Source organism: Gallinula chloropus, assembly GCF_964237585.1.
Source record: "Gallinula chloropus genome assembly, chromosome: 1".
Taxonomy (NCBI): domain Eukaryota; kingdom Metazoa; phylum Chordata; class Aves; order Gruiformes; family Rallidae; genus Gallinula; species Gallinula chloropus.
The window spans coordinates 118,901,794-118,920,751 of record NC_140085.1 but is presented as its reverse complement, the minus strand read 5'-3'; the positions used below and the strand labels follow the sequence as shown (position 1 = coordinate 118,920,751).

Sequence of the window (18,958 nt, the reverse complement as noted above, 5' to 3'; positions counted from 1 at the left end):
CAAGCCTCAGCCTGCTAACGGCAAAATTTCTAGGTTGCTGATGTGTTTCATCTGCAAATCAGAGTCAGCTGCGTTCACTTGCTTTGTGAACAGCTTTTCTTGCTGACCTCCTTCTCCTGCTCTTTGTAGCAGAAGCCTTTCCAGCCTGGAGCTGGACTGGGCTGTCAGATGACAGAGCACCTGTAGCTGAGGTGGGATTGGAGAAGAGCTGAAATTTGTGCAACTGCATCTCTCCCACTTTCTTACCTGCATAAAATATTCTTCTAGTAAGCAATCTACCCAGGGCTCCGCTACTTCCATCGGGCGGACTTCATTGGAGATATCACAGCATTTTATCAGTACCATCTTCAGCTGAAAGAGGATAAGACTTTAATACTGCAGTCTTACTGCCAGCCCTTTCCCCCTATCCAGAGACTGTGCCTTTACTCTGCAATGGGAGACAAGGTTTTCAAACAGAAGGGATAACATTGGGATTAAATCAGAGGTCTTGCATAATCTGGATTCTTTTCCACTCTCTCAGTTACCCTGTGTAAATCACTTATCCCCTCCCTGCCTCAGTTTCCCTGTCTGTAGCACTGGGAAGTGTCCTAGCGGGATGTGCGCTTGTGTGCTACGTGCAAATTCAACCACAGGTGACCATGCAACTGTTTGGGGAGTGCTCAGAGGGAGCTGGGGAGAGGCTTTCCCTGGATGCTAGAGATGACTGCATTAGGAAGTAGAGGAGACTAGAGTTTGTACTCATGTGGTACTTTTTAGCCCCACAGTAATGGACCATAAGAATTTGTATCCTGACAGAGCAAATATTTTGTTTTGATGGGACTCCAGGATTTTAAAAACTTTTATATAGAGCACTTCCAAATTTTAATTCTTTTTGGTGGGGCAGAGGATGTAGGGAGGATTCAGTTTTGATAATGTGTATTGAATCTTGTTTTTTAAACAAGCAAATGTTAATCTACAAGCTTTTGCGCTATGCACAGAAAAATAATAATAATAATAATAATCTACAAAACCTCCTTACACAGGTCATGTGTTCTTCATTTGAGTAATCAAAATTTTCCATTTTTTCCTTGAAAGAGTCCAATATTTCTGCATGTCTCGCCATGTCTGTAGCCAGGATTAACGTAATTATCCCCTAGCAAAGAAAACATGTCCACATATTAACTTGACATTCTTCACAAAGTCTACTATGGCAGAGCAAAGTAGTTCACACACAAAAAGCCTCAGATGAATTACACTGTTAACACTGGAAGGGGAGGTTTCTGGCTTGAAACTACAGAGCAAACTGCAAGAGGCTTGTGAAGAGTTCATGGCGTATGAATAACGTGGTTGGGGTGATCTGTAACATTGCTGTGGTATTCTGGAGGTTTTCCCCTCCTGACTGACTAATTGTGGAAAACCAAACTGTACAACAGGATGTTAAAAGCCACGCTCCGTTTGCCAGGGTCCACTTTTGCCTCTTGGAAATCACTATGGGTTTTGCTGCTGAGTCTTAGTTGGCCCTAGGAAGAGACAAAGATCAGTAGATGTGGATGTTCCCCGAGCTCATCCTCCTTGGACTGAGGGCTTTGAAGTACCCAGATGCAGCAGGTGTGCTAGGAGCTCTGAATCTTCCTGCTAGGCAGAGTTCATGATGGGAAAGACTGTGGGTAACTTAAAGCTGCGGGTTTCCATACAGATCTATGCGTTACGGGCCCGTACTTGCTTCCTAGGCATCAGCTGAATCAGTAATTCCAACCCGAGCGTTATCAGAGCCCTTACATCGGTCTGTTTCTTTTATGGTGTGTAAGGAAGGTCTAACATGGAAACTAAGACCAAATTTTGGTCCTTAGTGCTCTAGTGGGGATTGTAGCATTGTTCACTGTCTTAGAGATAACTGCGATGGCTCCCAGTCCGCCAGAGCCTCTTCCAGCAGTCCAAGTGTCCTGCTGGTGTAAATCTTTTCCCATTTTGAATTCCCTTTTAAAATTAATACACTGTTCTTTTAAAGCACAAACTTCTGCCATGAGAACTTAATCCTTTCCCAGTCAGAGCTAATTGGCTCCTACAGTAATATAAATATCTACCCCCAAAATGTCATAGGCTTTAATAGTCAGGATGTACTCATTATTTCTCAGCAAGACATTCCAGGGAGTGCTGCTGTGGAATTTTTCCAAGAATCCCTCTCGGATCCTTCCAGTGTGGGGGGCTTTTTCAGTCCTACCCTCTAGGGAGAATGATTCACTCTCACTGTGCAGCCGGGAAGCCTGTGCGTGCTTACATCTTCAGGACCAGGGGGTACGACACAGAGGGGAGCAGCGTTCGTACCTGTCTTATCTGTTTGAACTGTTCCTGGTCGACGTTGGAGAAAATGTTGTATTCTGGCTGGGAAAGGATCTGGAAAGCCACAGCACAGTGGTGGTTCTCCAGTGGGGAGATGTCATTGTAGCGCACCGCGAGCTCAGTCCGTGCGTTGATCTGATAGCTGGCGTGAAGAGAAACAATGAGAGCTCCCGCAGACACGCACCAGCTGCTCTCAACCCTGCTGCTTACTTTTATTTACATTCTTTCCAGTACTTATTCCATTAGCTGCAGTTTGTTATTTGGTTCTTAATACTAAATCAGATTTTTAAAGAAGATAGTTATGACTTTAATATCATCTCAGGCACTCTTTGTTTTTTTTTAAATATTACCAAGTCTTTATAGCTGTAAATAACATAAAACAAGCACAGAAGGAGCTGTCTGGGGCTCATTCAACTCCCACTCAGGTCGATGGACAGATTTTAACTCATCTCAGTCGGAACTGGGTTCTGCCCTTATTTAATAAATGGCTGCAAGTAAAATAGGTTCTCTCTCTCTCTTTTTCACATACACATGCATGCACACAAAAGTGTCCATGGGTCAACAATTCTAATTTCCTCCTACAATGATAAATAGAATAATACACACTTTGTGGGTTCTAATTATGAAAGAATATATAAGTTAAATCACCCTTTGCATTTTAGTGTAATTATTCCATTTCAGTCAATGGAGCCACAGCCATTTATGCCTTCTCTCTCTCTCAGCCTAAGACATTTTACCTTGTTTTCCCAAGAGTGGGCGAGAGTGTTGGAACAGAAGTCTGAAAAAGCATTTTCCTCACAGAGCCGAGGACAGCTGGCAAGCCCAAGCCAGACCTGAGTTTTCTGCATGAAGCTCTGCCTTGGCCCATGAGTGAGCGAACAGCAGGACCTTGGGGGAAGGTCATGGCCAGCTCAAGCTGTGAGCAGGAAAGCCTGATCTACCAAAAATGCCAGCTGGTATTACCTTCACAATAAATTTTAAGGGAAGAGAAAGCAAGAGACAGGCTTACGTATTGTTGTAGCCAGGATGGTCCAAGTCGTGGCATACTGCTGCAGTCATGAGAATCAAGATGTCAATTTGGGAAAATTTCTCCTGCAAAACGCAAGGCATTTAATGTGGCATCATGATTTCTACTTTCTGTATCCCCATAAATTAAAAGAAGTAATAAAAAAACACACCCCCATTTAATTTTTAAGGAAGTTCAAATATGAGCAAAATGAAGTATTTTTTCCATAGATCAATTTATTTCGGTCAGGAAGGAGAATTCTGCCTTCTCTTCCAGCAGAAATGACTCAGATTTGCCTTTGTTGCATTAAATAACAGCAGCTCAGAGGAGGCAATTTGCTTGAAACTTGCTATTACTGCAGAGATCATATAAACGCGCCGAGATATTAGCACAGTCCCTTACAAGTCATTTGAGCATCCTGATTAGCTAAGGGAGGGCTGGAAGCCAGCTTAGCTGCCATTGTGTTCTGTTTTAACTAAAGTTATGAAAAGAGTGAGAAAAATTAAGCATTGCGTTCCCACAGCTTCTGAGCAGGATGAACTTCCATTAAACCAAATCTTTCTTCATACTCCCTCTGGCAAGAAAACAGACCTAGGCCAGTGACCGAGGTGTTTAAGTTTGGAGAAGAAAAGGTTGGTTTTTTTAACTAGATAGAATCTGGTTTGTACAGAAATAAAATGAATATATAAACACAGGTTATTCAGTCAGCGCCTATAGATTCAGTCAAAGTGCAGGTGGAATGTGGATCTTGCAGACAGTACCTGCAAGGCATTACTTGTGGTAGCTCAACCAGGTGCAAGCACACATTTGGGGAAAACTTCTTGTGGGAACATTTTGTGTCACAGATGATCCACAGAGCAGAATTCAGTAGGCTTTTGGATCTGATCTGTACATGCTTGGTGCCATCACAGTGTCAAAAGAGCAACAATCTGGGATATCCAGGAGGTGAAGGTACCTTCCCGGCAGCCTCAGAAAGCTCTGTAGGTGCTTGGCGGCCACTAGCAAGCTGGTGGCCTGTTTTACAAGAGGTGTCGCGGTGCTCTGGGGACGTGCCCCATGATGGAAATGAGGTGGGGTCATACCTGGAGGCTGCAGAGCGAGATCATGCTGTACATCATCTGGGTCACGCAGAAGCAGTGCCGGAAATTGTGAAAGGGGTTGTTTCTGTAATTGTCATGGATACACAGCTGCAGAGAGAGGGAATGGAGCAGTCAGAGACAGGAGAGCTCTTTCTTTAGAAAAACATGATTACGCAGGCTTCCCAGCCTTCCAGGAAGCACTGTATATCCCTACAGGAGTCCTGCACAGCCCGGTATTATTTTCAGCTAGGACAGAGTGACAGCACAAGGCCCTCCTCTGACACCCTCTGCCTTCCTGAGGGAGGGAGAGAGATTACTGCCTCTCAAGAATTTGCTGGCAGGTAACGCTCACAGCAACTTCTCTCCTGTACCATCTCCCGAGGGGTACACATCCCAGCACAGCTGCAAGAGCATCTCTGTCGTGAGATGGGACTCTCTGCTCTCATCCTGAATTTGTATTTCAAACTGTCAGGTGGTTAAACGGTGACTTTGGGGTGTCAGAATGGTACGTCCCTGTTCCCTTCCCTTGCTGAACGCAAACTGCAGCTTCAAAACCTTCAGGGCTGAAATGTAGTTGTTATTTCATCTGCAAACAAATGCTCAGAGGTGGCACTCAGGGATGTGCTGCTGAGCAGAGTGAAGATGTGCATGGACTAGCATAGCTCTGTGGATTTCCCATGGTAGGCAGCACAGGAAACATTTAGCCACGCAGGCACATGGGACTGATTTTTGTGCCTGTTTTAACTTCCCTAGCTATGTGTCCTCATTACAAATGCCAGCTAAAGCTTGTCTTTCCATGTGTCCTCACTGCTGTCAGCCGGGACACCCAGCTGAGTGAAGCTGGCACAGCTGGGTGAGCACATGCCACAGTCATTTTTCCAATGCACTGGACAGTCTCTGGTATCCTGTCCTGCACAAAACAGCCAAGTGTCAGTGGCACTGACCCCTTTGAGATGAAACCTGTGTCCTGTTCTCCAGTGCGGTGAATTTATTTTGAGAGTCCTCAGGGCCCATCAGGATCAAACCCTTCAACCTGGGACCTGACATCTAGGAAGCCTCAGAGCCTTGGATGAGGTCAAGAGAGCTGTGGGTTTTCCATGCTAATTCAATATCAGGGGGCTTTGTTGCAAGAGCTGTTCAGATTATTCTGCAGCAAGGACTTTGGAAACACATTGTTTTAAAGTGAATAACTAATGACACAATATGGTTGACAGACAGGGTCACAGGTGGTAGGCTGTACCTCACAGCCTCCACATGGACACCGTGGTCATGCCCAGCCACCATATACCACAGATCTAATGTATACATCCAGCAGTGGAGCCCGGAGAACCCCAGAAGACTCCTGACTCAGAGTACTGAAGGTCTGGAGTGACTGGGTTGTATTAGTCATCCTTTCCTGCCCTTTCTGGAACATTTCTGTAGCCAGCATATGTGTGAGGTGGCTTTTTCTTCCCACTTAAGTTCAAACTGGTGCCTGGGGAAGCATCATGGTTTGAAGGAGAGTCCTTGAGGCTTTTTTAAATTACCTTTCCTTCTGTGAAGCTAGTGTTTAAGAAAGAAAAGCTCACCCTGTCTTACCTTTGTAGAAAATATATAGTCATACTCCCCCTTGTTGTTTAGAAGAAGGATGTCTTAAACACTAGCGGTAACAAGTTACTTGGAGATGCAACCTAACAGGAAGCTGCCTGCAGTAACGCGTGTGGGTGGCATGTTGATGTGTGTTGACATATCACCTTGTTTCCCATGTTTTCAGGCTGTGAGACAGGAGGAGGAGGAAATTCTCTGTTTTATCTACTCTTGTGCTAGCCTTGATTGTATTAGGTTTCCTCCCACCCCTTCTGTTCAGCTGCTTTCTAAGGTCAACAGTATTGAGCTTTTCATCTGCCTTCATTGGGGAGAGATTTCCTTGGTCTCGATCATTTCGCCCATCTCATTTGATGCAGTCATACCATTTTTCTAAATAGACTTCTCCAGTCCTAGGCACAAATTCCGTGTAAGCCTTGTGTCTTCTGTAAAGCCATGGTAAAATTACTCCATTTTATCCCTTATTCCAGCCTGTGATCAGCCTAACACCTTGCTGGCTTCAGCTGGCAGCGGCACACCAAGCCGTGACAGTCACCACCCTGCGCACACTGGTGCCCTGGAGTGTTTTGCTCTTGCTGTTTTTTGCTTCGTGATATGATGAATCCAGTGTTTCACTTTGTGTTTTCTAACCACCTTCTGAGCCTGTGGAATTTCTTCAAGCCTTTCTGGAAGTCTACACCAGTCATGTAAATCAGTTCCCTCTATTCGGTCCATACTCTTCAGGTAATTAGACGAGATTGGTGAGATAATTCTTTGCTACAGGAGTTGTATGAAACATCTGTATAATGAAGTTCACATCATGATGTTTTTAGTTATTGCTTAAATTTTTCAGGTAGAGATGTAAGTTTTACTAACTATAATTCCTTAGCCCGTCCCTAGATCCTTTTTAAACTATGGATAAAGCATTTACTCTTCTACAGTTGTCTAGGAGCATGATGGTTTTTCCTGAGAAAGCCAGTATATTCTTCAGGTTTTTAGAAAATTATTTCTTATGGTCTCCCTTGGACCTGATAACTTACTGATTTTAATATTCCAGTATTTCTTCTTTAGCCATCTTAGTTTTGGTACTATCTCATCTTTATCATGTCTTGCATCTCTGCGACTTGTTCAATGTTAAAACCCAAGGCAAATAAAGTTATTTAACTTTTCAGCAATTCCTTTTCCTTCCTGCCTTGCTCTTTTACTCCCTGTGATTTAGGACATTTAATGATTATTGCACATGCCAGGGTTTTTTTGGCCATCTCTGAAGACACTCATCTCCATTTACATTAGGTACCAAGAGCATTCACCGGAAATTAACTGCTTTTAGTAATAGAAAACTCAGCAAACAAATGTAAACCAGTTGATAAAACGTCATCTGTTACCACAAGAATGCAAACATTTGCTGAAGTACTCACATTTTAAGAATTTGTATAGATTGGCTGCTTTGATTACTCATGTAAGTCAAGTTAATTCCATGACTAAACATTTTGTTTGCTGATTTTAGAATTTGAAAAACTGCAAACATCAGTAACTTGAAATACTTACCAACCACCTCTTTAATGTGATAGGATTGATGTTGAAGTCTTTTACCAACCCAAGATCATGGTACATATGTTCCAAACAACTCAGCATCTGCAGCCAGGAACAGACAGGTTATTGGCTTGGTAAATACCATTGTACTTTACGATACATTGCGGAGAGAATTTCCTCCTTGCAAGCATCGAATAATTGCAGAGCCCTCTTGTTAAGATGAAAGAAAGATGTTCAAAGATTGCATGATTAAAGACAGTGCAAGGAGGGGGGAGACAGAAAGGTTCTGAAAGCTTTTTGAAGCAGACAGATCGCCGTTGACTTCATAGGTTTTGTGCAGGGCTTTGAATCACACCAGCTCTCTTTAGTAACTGTGATTCCTGTGTATCATAGCAATTCCTTCTCACAAAAAACCCCAAAGTATTGCCATTTTTCTAATTCAACTGGGATATGTCCGAATGTTCAATGAAATCTGTGGGAGTTTTCCCCGTAATTCCAAAGGCCCTAGCTGTACAGAAATGGATCAGGCCCTAGCTGCATAGAAAATGACAGCAGAAGAGTACCTTGACCAAATATTTATTTCAGATATGTGTCAATATCTTCTTTGTTTATGAATTCTTGTTAGTTCCTAACTCTGCTATCTTAACTCTCATTTATTGTTTAACAAAATATCTCCCATTATAACAAGGACATGGACCTTTTGGAGCTGGTCCAGAGGAGAGCCATGAGAATGATCAGAGGGCTGGAACACTTCTGCTATGAAAACAGGCTGAGAGAGTTGGGCTTGTTCATCCTGGAGAAGAGAAGGCTCTGGGGGACCTTCTTAGCAGCCTTCCAGTACCTGAAGGGGACCCAGAAAAAGCTGGGGAAGGACTGTTTGTAAGGGCACGTAGTGACAGGACGAGGGGCAGTGCTTTTAAACTAGAGCAGGGTAGGTTTAGATTAGACATTAGGAAGAAGTTCTTCACTATGAGGGTGGTGAGACACTGGGACGAGTTGCCCAGAGAGGTGGTGCAGGCCCCATATCCCTGGAGACATTCAAGGTCAGGCTTGATGAAACTCTGAGCAGCCTGATCTAGCAAAGGTGTCCCTGCTTAAAGCAGGGGGGTTGGACTAGATGGCCTTTAATTGTCCCATCCATCCTAACAGATTCTGTAAGTCTATGATTCTATGATTATAACCCTACAAAATTGCAGTGGGTTTGTGACTGTCCACTCCTTTAAGCTCTAACTATGAATCCCAATAGTTGAAATGCAAAGGCAGGCTGCTTTTTTGAGACAACAGCTGCTCTGAGGTAGGAAGGGGGATGCAGATAGTTTAGCATTACCACTCTTGGTTAATCTTACGGGTTTGAAAATACTGCCAAAAAAAGGTATTGACAAGCTGATGATTCTGGGCATTTAACAGCTGCCACCAGTCAGAAATGAGCTGGCTCCCAGGAGTTCTGGACTTTATGTACCTGCATTCCCATTTCTGAAGGCAAAATCCGCAGGAGATGAAACATAGCCATTATATTAGCAGATGCTGTTTTTAGACTCTAGACTGATCCAAGGGATTTGTATAATGTCACAAAAATGGCCTTGGAGAAATTTTTAGATAGCTTTCTGTTATTTAGGCTCTTAAAAACTCTCCAGAAAAATTATTTCATCTAATGAATCTTTATCCAGGGAGTATGCATAGTTCATGCAGTAACAAGGGAGCTGTTTTTGAGTCATGCAAACAGAGACTTTCCTGCAAGACTTGGGGGATAATGTCATAAGCTGAATTGTGCTCAGATCCCACAGACAGCATTTTGCTGTAGATCACCTTGCCTTGTTCCTAGTCCCTGAGGCAGAATATATGTTTTGCAACAGTTTCAGAAAAGACTTTCTGAGACAATAAGCTTGATCCAGAAGGGCTGAATTACCCTCAGAAATGCCAAGAGAGATTTGGGTGAGTGGAAGGGTGACTCTGAGTCCCAATGCTCCTGCACCCGAACACATGGAAATCTCAGTTTCTGTTGTTAGCTTTCTTGCCTGACAGCAAAAGCTCAAGTATTGGACTCTTCTAAGGCTTGGGAGTGGTCAGTGGGCAGCTGAGAAAGAGACAAGTTTGCTGCGCCTCTCTGTTCACTGAGATGCTGCAGAGCAGGACGCTGTTAATTTGCTTGCAGGAGACTGTGGTTTATAACTAGCCGGCCCCACATGGGGCACGTGAGCAAATGCTCCTCGTTAAACAAGCACTGGCAGGACTGAAACATTCTCTGTAAACATAAACCAGAGCTAAAAGGGTGAGATAAACCCATATGGTGCTCGGGTCGCTGGAGATATCTGGTGCAGTATCTACTTATTTCTGAGTAGCACTCCTCCTTGCAGGGCATGTCTAATCTCTGCAGCCTCTTGTTAGCCTTGTTCATGCCACCATATAGCGCTTTCCTAGTACTCTGAATGAGTTACTGTGCTAAAGGACTATGCCTCAGCACACAAGAATCCGTGGATAATGTTTTTTGTCTCTCCCTATTCTTTCTTAATAGTCAGAACAACAATGAGCCCACAGTGTTCTGGTCCACCTGGCAGGTTGTAATTCTCTCTTGCTGCAAAGACCTGACAGGCATTCAAAAGCTGGGGGTGAGCCACTTTGCCCGAGCTGTCGTACAGCCGTGCTGCAGAGAAAAGGGGCTGGAGAGGGAGTGGGAAGCGCAGAGCACCAGCCTCAGCTTGGCATGGGCCACGCAGGGGAAGCTCTGCCAGCCTGTGTGGATGGGAGACCGGGCCTAAAGCCCCTGGAGAGTCCTCCTGTCGTGCTACTAGCCAGATCAAATACCCAGAAGGGGATATGCTGTTACTGTGGGTGGCATACGGGGCAATTTTGCCCGTCATGTTGATCTGCAGGTGCCGAGCCAGTCTGACTCTTGTATCCACCACACCTGGCTGAGAAGGTAAGGCGGTTGCTGCTGGGAGTGCTGCTAGAACCATCTAGTCCTTCCCTGGGGAAAAACCCAACACTCAAATCCCAGTTTAGTCCTGTTCTCTCTTGCACTTTTCCTAAGTGCTCAAGTTTTCTGAATCCAGTTTTACATTATGTTATAATCTGGCCGTTAAGAGAAACACCCCCTGTCCTTCATATTTCTACAGAGGTTTACACATGGGCCATCCAGAACCTTCTTCAATAAAAGTGGTGAACAATGAATAATACTAATAGCAATAAGAAAAACAGCAAAAGCAATAAGGAAAAAAAAAGAAAATAGAGGAATAGGAAAATACTAATAGGCTGTGCATGCAGCTTACACCCCCTGTCCTTCATATTTCTACAGAGGTTTACACATGGGCCATCCAGAACCTTCTTCAATACGAGTGATGAACAATGAATAATACTAATAGCAATAAGAAAAACAGCAAAAGCAATAAGGAAAAAAAAAAGAAAATAGAGGAATAGGAAAATACTAATAGGCTGTGCATGCAGCTTTCCAACCTCATAATACACCTCAGAAAAGCCCTGTCCCAAAAGGGCATGAATCAAAGCATGCACCTCTGCCTGGCTTCACACTGCATTATTGATTTGAGCAGAGTTATTGGTGATGTGCTTAAGCATTCGCTTTGCTAGGGATCGATTTGTTCAGATAAAATGGCATGAAAGAACTCATGTGGCAGTAATGATAGGGCACTGGTTGTTGCAGGACATTACTAGGAAGAGATTAAAGAAAAAAATAAAGAGGACTCAGGATGTGCTAAATAGCCCAATCTAGCTGATATCTGCTAGGGAAACGTATTCTGGAGTGATATGAAAATGAAAAAAAAAGTATAGCAAGTAAGGGGCAGGAAAGGGGAAAAACCCTGCAAACCACCTCAAAGGGCCCCTTTGGCCTTGCTGGCTCTTAGAAAGAGTGCTAACTCAGCTAACGTGGCATTCTTACCTCGTTGGGCTCCCACAGCCAGACATCAAAGGTTGGTTTCCGAAGCGCTTCAATGGTCTCCTGGGACAGCATGTACTGCAGTCAAAAAGGCATTCAGCATAAGTAAGGGTCCCCCATCCTGGCATGGGACCTGCCATTGGCATGTCTTTGAGTCTCCAGGTGTTCCATTCACACTGGGTTCAACTGTATTTCCCGAGGAGACAGCAACTGACCTCTCCCTGTACCTGCCCAACCCTCCTCGCTCTCCCCAACGGCTGCTTGTGGTCACGCCAGGATGCCCACACCTGGCTAGCAGGCTGCTTGATCAATGGAGATGCTTGCAGGGCAAGGAGGTGGAGAGTTTTGGAGAAATGGGAGGAGAGCAGAGGTGTTAGGAATGGGCTTGTGGGCAAATCCAGTGTGGGAATACAATGGGCACAGGGTACAGATCTGTCCTTGGCTGCACTGGTTCTGCTGCCTGCAGAGCGTCAGCGATGTTCAATGCAGCCAGACGTGGTTGGGTGGTATGAAGTGTCTACGCTTACAGTGTTAAATTAGCTGGTGGCTATGATATATTTACTTTCAGATGATTTATGCTCTCATTCTGAGTATTTTTTCAAGAACGCCCACGTTTTCAAATTGGTTGTCAGCCTGCAAGATTCAAGTGATTTTTTATCATTACGCTCAGAGGCTTAAAACAAAATCACGCTCGTTGGCCCCTTATGATTTGTGCAGAAAATGAAAAAAGGAATGTGGAGGGTTAAAAGACCAGAGAGGACTTGGACTCTCCCTATTCATCTTTTCTAGACTCTATTGATCAGAGTCTTTCTGGGACACAAAAAACTTGTAGCTTCAATTGGCCCATTTACCATGTCTGTCTCTAATTAGTTTGGGTTTACTGTGCTGAGCAGGTGAAGGAAATTTTCTGAGCCATCAAATTGTGATACTTAACCCAGGGATGAATAATACTGAAGATTAATTTTCCTTCTTGAGAAGGCAAGGGTTTTTGCATTTGCATATATAATGTACATTTAATATGACATTCTGCAAGAAAACTGTGGATTAGCAGTGCAGATTTGATAACGGTTTTGTAATGACATCTTTTTTCAGTGTACTCATCACTTCCTAGCCTCACTGACATTGGACAAATTCTGCACCTGACAACTCATAGAACAAATTTTGCAAAATCTGTCAAACAGAACTCAAACTTCTGGAACCAAAACTCATATGAGCTTTTGTCTTGGAATAATACAGAAATTCAGGTGACCAGTTTACTCTGCAGACAGTCAGTGCAACTCTTCATAACACTTGCTGTTAATTCAAGATCCTAATATCACAGCAGTACATCAAAGTTTGATCTGACGTGTATATGTATCAAGGGGATAAAACTGGTTTAGAATGGATACATTTTGTGGAAACACATTTGTGTCAGGAGCACAAGCCTCTTGGGCAAAAGTTAATTAAAAGAAATCTAAGTGTCATGATGTCTGCTTCGGAGACCTCACGGTCCTTTTGCTAGGCAGAGCAGAACAAGCAGCAGGACTTATAATTCACTGCTTTGTAAGGCTTGGAAGACAAATATGCAAGGACACATGTCCACATCACACGTCTGCATCACACGGGACCAGGTGAACTTTGGTGTGGCTGAGCCAGCTTTGATGTGTGCAAGCAAGTGCCCATTGTTAGACTACAAGTTGCACGTGTGTGAGCTGCTGTTTGGTCAAGGTGTGAGCTGGGCACTGAGCAGACATAACCTGATAGCTCTGAAAAATTCCTGTGGGGAAAGAGTGACGGTTCTCAGACCAAACATCCTGAGTGCTTTGCAGTTTCAGCCTCATTCATCACTGTGGATTTGTACTTGTACTTGCCCAGTAGACATTTTTCTTCAAGTGTTACTGTTTCCTCTAGCAAATACCCTAACTCATTTTCACAGGGACAATGAATCATTCTGGAGAGAATCCAATGTCGCATTTTCTCTTTGTTTCCCTAGGTGAAGCATCCCCATAAATTACTTTTTAAATTAAAAAATAATCCATTAGGAGAAAACAGGAAGCAGTGCTATTTTCAATTAGAGTACAACACTATAAACTAGTTTTGATTGTTTGCTGTGAGCATGGAGAGTAAACAAATATAACTAGACAAAAGACTGTTAAATGTTGATGAACGCAAAATGTTCATTAACATTTCAAACACTAATGAGCTTTCAAGTATTAAAGACTACTGAGGACCCAACTTTAAGTCACCGCAGGCAATGACAGCTTTTTCCATTGGCTTCCAGGGGGTTTGGGTCAGGCCCTGGATTTAGAATAACTAGGAGGTAGGTGGCTAGGGAGTCATGCATTGTAAACCAGGGCTTGTCAGGACGGCAAGATCGTGGTAGGATTCTGGGAAGAGCAAGCATTGCATGGTACCTTTGGGTAGGATGGTACATCACGTCGGGGTGTTGGCCTCTTGTTTTCATCCAAAAAGCTGTACTTGCAGGGACAGTTAGTCCTGAAATGAGATATTCAGCTCTTTACGTTGTGGGAAACAAATGACGGTGCCTTGAAAAGAACTGGAAGTACTCTGATCTCTCAGTAGGCATCACACAGAGAATTACCCCACTCCCCAGCCTCTCCCTTTCTAATGTGGGGTCGCTCAAATGCTTTACAAGTGTGATCCTCTCTAGGATCTTTTTTCTCCCCTTGTGTAACACCCCTGTCACCCCTTCTCCGTCTATTTTAATTCGAGTGAGGAGCACCTGTCTTCAGGCATGTACCTGTGGGCTCCTAACCACTTCTATTTAAACCAAGTAACTTTCCTTTCAGCTTGCAGCTCGCTGTGGCAGGCAAAGTTGTGCGAGGCTGGCAGAGCCCTGCCCAGGGTCCACACTGTGTATGGACCATGGCACTTCTTTACAAGCATAGGCACACACTGAGCCCATGGCTTATTGCCCCCAGCTCCAGGCCTCGGTAAAAGCTTGGAGAAGACCATCCATTTTGATGGGGTGGCCATCTTGCCTGTTGCCTTTTGGGCAGGACAACAGCAGGCTCGTCAGACACAGTCTGCTTGGCTCCCCAGTCCTGGAGGAAGAGACCCACTACCAGCAACTTCAGGTAATTAGCACTTGCCTGGTTATTAACATCAGTGCCCACTGCCAATTATCTACTCTTCCTTCCCTTGCCTGTGGAAGAGCCAAGCTGATGCTACCCCACCTGAGCAGACGACTATGGTGGTGGGGGGCACACACCAGCTGTACACTCCTTGCAGAACATCTAGGTCACATTGCAGTGTGAGAGCAATTTCCTGCCTTACAGCCACAGCTGGCATGATAAAACTGAGAGCTCTGTGCTATCACCCTTGGCAGTCGTGATACTTTAACTCGTGACATGTTTTCCAGGGAGTTGGTCACGTGGACTTTAATAACTTGTGGGAGGTTCATCTGCATCGTGCATGTATCCCTATAGTCCCAACATTTGAATTATCCTTTCTCAATTTTCAAGCCTCCTGCCAAATGAAGCTAAAAGAAATCCCCTGCAAAGCAGCCAACCAAAGGATTCTATTAACTTCATTTGTCCCTTGTAAAATTACTTGCATATTCAGTATTGCATCTCTCTAGCGCTTCTCTCCTCTGTTGGGAATTGTTCCGGGTCTCTTTTCTTTTCTCCTCTTAACATCGATGTCTGCTGTCATTTCTGATGGTGTCTAATCCTGCAGAATGTATGTCATCTTACAGTTCATGGTGGTCAGCTGGCTTCAACCAGCTGCCTTTTTCTGCCCTGTTTAAGGAGACTCTCAGCTGGTGAAAAGCTGTCTTAATCATTCCTAAAGCTGTTTCCTCAAAGCTCCACCGTGAGGGTGTCGTGGTTCAACCCAGCAGGCAGCTAAAACAACCACACGGACTTTCCTCACTCCTCTCCCCCACAGTGGGACAAGGGAGGGAATTGAAAAATAAAACTCATGGGTCGAGATGAAGAGAGTTTAATAGGACAGGAAAGGAAGATGATGATGATGATGACGATGATAATAACAGCAACAATAATAATGATGATGATTATGATAATAGAATATGCAAAACAAGTGATGCACAGCACAAGTGCTCAACCCCCACTGACCAAAGCCCAGCTAGTTCCCAAACTGCATCCCTCCCCAGCCAACTCCCCCAAGCTTATATACTGAGCATGACGTCATATGATACGGTTTGGGTCAGCTGTCCTAGCTGCACCCCCTCCCAGCTTCTTGTGCACTTCCTGCGGAAGGTTCCTGCCTCCTCACTGGCAGGGCCAGGGGAGCTGAAAAGTCCTTGACTTCATTGTAAACACTGCTGAGCAACAACTAAAACATCAGTGTGTTATCAACATCATTTTCATCCCCAATCCAAACCACAGCACTACACCAGCTGCTAGGAAGGAAATTATCTCTATCCCAGATGAAACCAGGACAGAGGGGTATTAGTAGGATAAAAATAGTGAGATTGGGGCATTCCTTGTCCTAATTGGAGCTGGCTGCTAGGGTTAGCCGAAGGTCAGCCAACTATCTCTAATTCCTAGCTGTAGTAATACATTGAAACCTTCATCTGACTACACTGGGGAACACATCAGAGCTGGGATGCGTAAGTCCTTTACAAATGTAAAACTGTACCTGCAAATGCTCATGATGTTAAACCACACTGTAATGTTATTTGCATCTGCCAGTGGCGAGTGCAAAAAGCAGGCTTGCAAAAAGGAAATTTCAGGGGATGCAACTGGGGCTACTTCACTTTTCTGAAGAGGAGACATGCACAATTCACTGTGTGTGATGATTCCTATGCACCTCGCTGATCATCCCTACTCTGTCCTACGGCAACAGCAAATACAAGTACATGTAAACATACAACCATACACCTGCACACACAATGATGTTATTGATGGAATATATGCACTCACACACACTTATGTACATTAATTAAATTGAGATGTGATCCCTGATTGCAACTGTAACGCATTATCTAACAAATGCTGTTGCACAAGGGATGCCAAGTCTAAATAGGAGCAAAACCATTTCCACTTGCCCTGGGAGGCCCCTGTTCCTCCCCCAGCATGGATGTGTCTCACACCAATGGGAGACAGCTTGCTCAGCCACACTGGGGTGAGGCACCCCTCAGCTGGGCTCACCGTGGGCTAGTGGTACAGCTCATGTGAAGCCACGGTCGCTTGGGACTAGGGAAGAACAGCTCATTCCTCATCAGCTCCCAAAGGGGTCCTTCTTAGTAACCAGGCACCAGAAAGCATTCTCTCCTTGCTCTTATAGCAAAAAGAGGTGACTTGTAGCCCCCACCCCCCACCCCACCCCCCCACCCCCCGCCACGGTTATACACCGAACCTAGCCACATCTAACTACTGCTCGGATACCCAAGCCCTGAGGGTACGGATCATCGCAGGCAGAATTTTGTGTGAGGAGGAAGAGCTTTTGTGCAGCCGGGAGGAGAAAGACCCAGTTCAAGGCAACTAAGAAGAGCTGTGACAGGTTGCTGCCACATCTATACAGCACAAAATGCTGCTGAGCTGAGCAAATTAGGCTCCTGCTTCAGCGAAAGCAGCTATGCAGTGTGAGCTCAGAGCAGGCTAGCTTGGGCATCTTTGCCCAGCATTACCGGTTTTTACCGTGGCCTTCCGGCATCATGCTTCACGCTGGCCTCTGTCTTTTGGCAGCTGTGGTGTCTCACTAGAAGCCCTCTGTGAAGACTACACCTCAGCTGGAGCTGGCAGCACTGGGCACTCCCCATTCCTGTTTTTCTTGTTTACAGATTGCAAGGTGACAAGGTCTGGGCCAGGAGTGAGTCATGGCTGCAGCTGGGAGTCTCCTACTTCCTGATGCGTGCGGCGGTAACCCAGCGAACGTGAAGTCGCCGTAATGTCTTTTTTTTTGTTTTAATTCTTTATCTGCCTGGGCATCACTCTGCCTGTAAATGTAGCTCTCCCAGCTCCCTGCCACAGCTGGGGAAAGGTAAAGACACGTGCGCGGGCACACACGTTGGTTGTTCACATCACCCCCAGCACAAAGCAGCGTACGTATTTTTGCCTTTGCTGCCAATCTGAGCTTTCTAATGGCAGTTCGTCACATACCTGAGCAAGAAACTATTCAAGTCACAGGGCAAACTGCAATCCATCCTACTGGTATAAATCTGGAGCAGATCTGAGGTGATGATGCTACTCTGCATTTATGGTAGTATGGCAGCTGCATTTGGCCTCAGGCTGAATGGGAATGTATTAACACCGTGCCTCCTGACATGCCTGGATAGAAAGTTTTAGAAAAGCGAGCGATTATAGAGCCTAATTCTTTTAGCAAATCTCCTGTTGCCCTCAATAGGAAATAGCTTTGATTAAAGGTCGGAGAATTTGACCTCAAATGAAGCTAAAGAGAGAGGCTGTCAAGATGACGTAGTTACATTTGCTGAGAAAAACCTCCTTCACCCACACTTCAAGCAATGTGGTATATCCCTCTCCAGCGACCTTCCCAGAAGTATCCATAATCTCCCAGCAATGATTTGTTTGTCCTGATGGGGTATTTCAGTGACACGGGGGCAGACTTTCCAGCTGAGACCACATACCATGCAAAATGCAATTCTTTCCTGCTGTTGTTTTAATTACAGTGAAACCAAGCTTCACAATCTCAGTGAGCCCTTGAATTGGAAAGTAAATTCTCAGTTTCTTGTTGAATTTGAAATGGATGTTTTATAATAGCATGAGATCATAATTAGAAGAGCTGCTGCTGATATTTCCCTGGAATATATTGGAGCTGATTCGAGCATTAACTGGTTCCCACCCAAACACTGTGCTTTGCAGAAGCTCTTTTCCCTTTCCCTCTCTTCTAGTAAATCTGGATGAAGAATTCCCATTCTATATGGTGAAAGATAACTCTCTGTTGCAAGACCTCTTCCTCTCTTCCTGTGGCCCAAGCTATCTTCAAATGTTAAAGCCACCATCCTTAATGCTTACTGGTTTCCTTTACTTCTAAGCCCAGAAGCTACCTCAATACTGTAGAAGCATCGCATTAGGCTTCAAAACCAGATGCTTATTTCTTTGCTTAGGGCCAAAGCGGAACTTACCTGCTGCTTCTTGCTGCCATTTCCTCCCTCATCTTTTTAATGTCACTCTTGCATTTCTCAATCTCCACTACTTTCAGGCCTTCCACTGTCAACAAAGGAAAACAACAGGGGTGTTTCCATGGAGAAAGCTGAAGGATCTCGTTTCACGACTGTGCAAAATTTCAAAGGGCTTGAGCAGTGGGGTTATCCAGCGAGCCAGCAAGCTCTTACAGTCTGCCCCGGTTCTCACATATGCAGGTGCTGCCAAAGCGATATATCTTGCAAGCCCATAGGAGTTAGTTCTCCGCTGCCAATTTTAGATAATAGCTACAGCATTTTAATTCACAGAACGGCCACAATGTCTCAGCTTTTCCACGACTGTTAGCAGCGGTCAGCTGCGCCGGTGCCTTCACTCCTCTGCCGTAGAACAGAAATCAAAGGAAATCCTGAGCAAAAAAAAAAAGAAACTTCTCGTGATGGGATGACAAGCGCAGCCAGGCACACATGTCCCAGTAGGGTTAGAATTTCCATTAAGATAAAAG

The 18,958-nt window shown here is 44.7% G+C and overlaps 1 protein-coding gene across 1 annotated transcript in view; it reads right to left on the bottom strand.

The window, feature by feature from the left end:
- Positions 1-18,958, bottom strand: part of PDE9A (phosphodiesterase 9A) — a gene marked incomplete at both ends in the record, with an annotated part of 51,299 nt that overhangs the window by 3,508 nt on the left and 28,833 nt on the right. Inside the window, 9 exons of the mRNA XM_084272910.1 lie at positions 247-351; positions 1,019-1,132; positions 2,305-2,461; positions 3,329-3,411; positions 4,408-4,512; positions 7,516-7,602; positions 11,393-11,467; positions 13,783-13,864; positions 18,438-18,522. Coding sequence (XP_084129036.1) covers positions 247-351; positions 1,019-1,132; positions 2,305-2,461; positions 3,329-3,411; positions 4,408-4,512; positions 7,516-7,602; positions 11,393-11,467; positions 13,783-13,864; positions 18,438-18,522 — 893 coding nt within the window. The remainder of the gene's footprint in view (positions 1-246; positions 352-1,018; positions 1,133-2,304; positions 2,462-3,328; positions 3,412-4,407; positions 4,513-7,515; positions 7,603-11,392; positions 11,468-13,782; positions 13,865-18,437; positions 18,523-18,958) is intronic.